The 4,562-nt window shown below is 40.2% G+C and overlaps 1 protein-coding gene across 1 annotated transcript; it reads left to right on the plus strand.

Moving 5' to 3' along the window:
* Positions 1 to 3,995: 3,995 nt before the first annotated feature.
* LOC103536416 (feather keratin 4) lies at positions 3,996 to 4,361 on the plus strand. Its single transcript, XM_008502580.2, has one exon. It carries the CDS (start codon positions 4,011 to 4,013, stop codon positions 4,359 to 4,361), a length of 351 nt encoding a protein of 116 aa, XP_008500802.1. The 5' UTR covers positions 3,996 to 4,010.
* The last annotated feature ends 201 nt before the right edge of the window (positions 4,362 to 4,562 follow it).

The following is a 4,562-nucleotide window of genomic DNA, read 5'->3' on the forward strand; positions in this document are numbered from 1 at the left end:
TATTATGGGTATCATTAGAGAGAGTTCCTGAAGAATGTGAACAACAAATTGAAAGCTATGTCCCCTTTGTACATTAAGATAGGAGAAATGGGGACAATAGTTCTTCATATGGATGTTTACAGATTTAGGAGACAATTGAGGCATCTTTTTTTTTGCATGAATTTGTTCCCACAGACAATTTTACAGGTGGAACCTTTTTTTGATAATGAAATTGTTTTGCTTGGCTTGCCAGTTGAAGCACTGCATGAGAAGCATACCCTACCCATTAAAAATTCTTTCATCTTCACAATTTATGGGTACTTTTAATTTCTGGTACTTTTATACTGACTCTGCTAGTGTCAATGTGAAATTACTCCAGATCCAGACTAATAAAGATTTTTTTTTTCCAACTCCTCAGCAGTTTTCAGGCTGTTGTGTCTCAGGAACACAATGTAAGATCACATTTTAGATGTTTACCAAAGCTCTTTGTGTGCAATTCCCTGCCTGACCCACATAAGAACAATTGCTAGTTAACTTGTTCACCATCATATAAAAAAAAAAAAATAAATCTCCAAGGGGAGGGAGCTTCAAGCTTCTTGGATGAGTTCTTTGAGCCTATCAGACCAATTAGGAGGTGAGCCATGGTCAGGAGTCTTTTTGAAAAGACTGCAGTGATGTCTGATGAGCTTGTTTATAAAATACGAAGAAGTTCACAAATGAGAAAGTTTTAGGCTAATGAAGGGAAGCCAAACAGAAGTGTGGAAAACTTCTCTGGATATTGTTACAAGTTTTACAGGGAAATTAATTCGCCAGGTTGCCAGGAAGCACCTGATGCTACAGAATAATTTGTATTTAAAAAATGTACATGTTTACCTGGAAGCCTTTTTTAGGTATGGGGAGGAAAGGAAAGATTTAAGAAGCTAGGAGGGTCACTTAAGATTGGACTATAAAAAGCAATTTAAAATTTGTAAAAGGTAGATTTTTTTTTTTCTCTAAAGAATTGTTGAGGGTTGGTTTTCAGAGTCTGCTAAAACATAAATGGCTTCACTTTGTGAAGGTATAAACCTACGTGTGGGCTTACAGTAGCTGGTAAAGGATGAGCTTGATCCAGAAGTTTTAAAGATAATCCATTGCATTAGTGATGAGGGTTTTATATCATGGAGAGTTTGATAACTTAATTCTCTAAACATGCATGTTGGCAATGAAAATTGTAAAGGACTTTGGAGCCCTTCCTCTTCAGGAAATGAAGACTGGAAGGAATTTTTATTTCCTTGATGTCTCTGAATCCTCATGCACAATATTCAGTAACTCTTCTCCAAGGAGAGACTCAGACCCTGCAGCTTGTACTGGAGAGACAGCAAAGCTCAAAGCTATATTAAAATTTTGTCTATATATTCCACTTAAGAAATGACCCTCTATCAGTCTGGAGTGTAATCACTGTCATACTGCTACCTGTAGGAAGGGAAAAATATACAGTGGCTGAGGTCCTTGTATATTTTTTTTCCCCCAGTGACTCCACAGTCTTGTGAAAGAATGATAGCTCAAAATAATTTAAAATTCATGCATCCTCAAATGACTTGTGAAGTGCCATTTATATTTGTGGTCTGTGATGATTCAGGAGGGAGTTATAGGGTCCTTTCATGAAGGAAAACCAGGTTTAAATGTCCCTGTGTGCCAGCAGCTCTGCCTCAAACTGTTACTGAAGTGTAACAGGGTGATACTATCCAAAATTGGTAAAATAGCATTTTTCTCTGAATTTCACACAGGATTCCAGTTCTTTCTCATTGGACTCAGATGTGCATACACTTGAGGTTTTTTTGATGTCCCTTCAGAAAAGACAGAAGTTCAATCTAAATTGTTCTTATGTTTGGCTGGAGCCAGAGCTTTGTAAACATTGGTGGAGATGAGAATATATTAAAGATTTACACTCCTATTCTTAATAAAATGATGAATTATGTATTGTATAAATTCTTCTTCATATTTTTCCTTATGACTAAAGTGAAACATCCACCAGAGCATAAATTTTGTTGTGACTGGAAGGTGGCACTGGGACAAATTTGGTCCATAATACCAGAAGATGAGAGAAACTTGTATGATGGAATATGTATGTCAGAAGATAGGGAAATGAAAACAAAGTAATAGACAGTCAGGAAAAGACATTTAATCATCTGGAAACATTTTGCATTCAGGACTTACTCGTTGCCTAGTAATTTCATGCACAAAGGCTGTCTGTGGTCCTCAGGCCATTGGAGATGCACTATAAAAGGTAACTCTACTCAAGGTCCTTCCTACCACTTCTTACCTTTTCCTCTTTTGTGAACAAGGTTAGTTCAAATCTACCTCTCTCCTTCTCTTTTGCTGAATTCTTGCATTCTTGCCTTCATAACAATTTGGTTGCTGGTTTTGTTTTTTTTTTTAATTTCTTTTTTCTCCACAGATTTATGCTTGTTGCTGGGTTGGTTGGGGGGAGATATTTTCTTTTTAAAATGTTGGATTTTGTAGGTATTTCTGGGGTCCTGACTCAGCTGTATACATTCTTCAAATGGTGATATAAATGTATTCAAATGAGGGCTTTCAGACATGCTAAGCTATTAGAAAATAATACTACTAATAATAAGCATCATCATCTGAATGAGTAGAATAACTGCACAAGGCAGATTGGAACCAAGTGATCATTAAAGGTCTTTTCCTACTCAAGCCACTCTTTGATGAAAAGATCTTGTCCTCAGTCATCTTTCAAGTACCAATGTTTATTTTATATCTTTAAGGGTCTTATCCATCATCTCTAATGCCTGGGTTGATGTGAAAACTCCAGTGGATGTGGATGCATTTACCTTCAGAAATGCCATCCAGAAAAATCCTTTGCTGTTTGTTGCATAGGAGGCTGCAGAAGTGTTCCCATTTTTATTAATCTTTTATTTGGCACAGTGGGAAACAAGGTGGTGAGATGAAGGAAATCTTAAAAGAAACAGCTTCAGAGCAAGGAAGCTAGAGAGGTTTAAAGCAGAGGTTTGTGGGGTCTAAAGATCAATTACATCAAACCATAAACTCTTGAGCGCTAAATACCACTTTCTAAATGAAGACAAAAGGAAGCTGCATGCTGGGATTGGAAGGAAGAGTCATATCAAGTGCATCAGGGGTATCAGCTCCAACCACATACCCTCAACTTTCTGCTGCTGCAGTAACCAACATAGACTTTGATATGATAGACAAGGAATAACAGATGAATTTGGGTTGGAAAGAACCTAAAAGATCATCTAGTTCCAATCCTCTTGACAAGAGCAGGGACACCTCTCACTAGATTAGGTTGCTCAAAAGTTCTTCTTCCTCTCTTAAAATTGCCAAGTTTTGAAATCATGGTGCAATGATGTCTCCTGCAAGGTTAGAGAAGTTGTTTCAGGGACTGGGGAAGTAGAGAGATCAGCAAAATGTGTTTGTGGGTGTGTTGGCACCAGACAGAGGGAGTCTTGCAGGGTCTCCTAACTTTCTCATGAATGGCACATCTGTGGATGAGCTTTCAGGGAAAGATTTCCAAAGACCTCAGCTTCCAGTATGCTTAATTATATTGAAATTTGTACCTCTTTGTAGGCAAAGTTGGAACCTGGAAAATAATAGCTCATTTCACTTTCCAGCTGTCTGTTGGACTCTATCCATAAGTACATTCCTGGTTAGCTATTACTCATAATTAATATGTCTACAATGCTCGGAGCACTTGGAGTGGGATCTCAATAGTGTCGTTCCAGACATACACCCAATCAAAACACTAAATTAATGATACAGGTATCTGTTCTTTTGTTCTACTGCCAGTTGTTCTGCTGGACCACCACCAACTGAGAGAGGATTATTTCAGGCTCCGTCTTGTAGCATATAAGAATTCATTTTCCTTTTCAAGTCCCTTCTCCTTCAGCTGTGAAAAGGATCAGTGGGAAGCAATTGTTTTCTTGACACCTGAGCTGAGTAAGTGCGACAGAACTCCTGCTTTGCATTGACTTCTGGTCCTATATTTCAGACTTCAGCTTCACCCCACAGCCATGTCCTGCTACGAGCGGTGTCCTCCCACCTCCTGTGGCCCAACCCCGCTGGCCAACAGCTGCAACGAGCCCTGTGTCAGGCAGTGCCAGGACTCCACAGTGGTGATACAACCTTCTCCTGTGGTGGTCACCCTGCCCGGACCCATCCTCAGCTCCTTCCCCCAGAACACCACTGTGGGATCTTCAGCATCTGCAGCTGTCGGGAGTGTGCTCGGTGCTGAGGGAGTCCCCATCTCCTCCGGCAGCTCCTTGGGATTTGGGAGCTTTGGTTATCCAGGTCTGGGAAGCAGCTACAGCCGGCCCTACCGCCGCTACAACACCTACCGCAGTGGCTTCTACGGGCCATGCTAAGGTGTGAGGAGGAAGCAGGAAGAAATGAGCAGGACCACTGAAGCAAAACCCAAGACAGGACTGAGCTCATGGCCGTGGTTTTCAGAAGTGATGTTAGATGCTTACAACCCCACCTGAGGTCAATGGAGCTGCAGGGTGTTAGTCATTCCCTAAAATGAGGCCCCTACTCTTGTTGTACTACTTTCTATTTCTAATCAAGTA

This window comes from Calypte anna, chromosome 25, assembly GCF_003957555.1.
Source record: "Calypte anna isolate BGI_N300 chromosome 25, bCalAnn1_v1.p, whole genome shotgun sequence".
NCBI classification, from domain to species: domain Eukaryota; kingdom Metazoa; phylum Chordata; class Aves; order Apodiformes; family Trochilidae; genus Calypte; species Calypte anna.

Excerpts from the sequence above, each read along its gene's own strand:
- LOC103536416 (XM_008502580.2), top strand. The coding sequence starts at position 4,011 with ATGTCCTGCTACGAGCGGTGTCCTCCCACCTCCTGTGGCCCAACCCCG.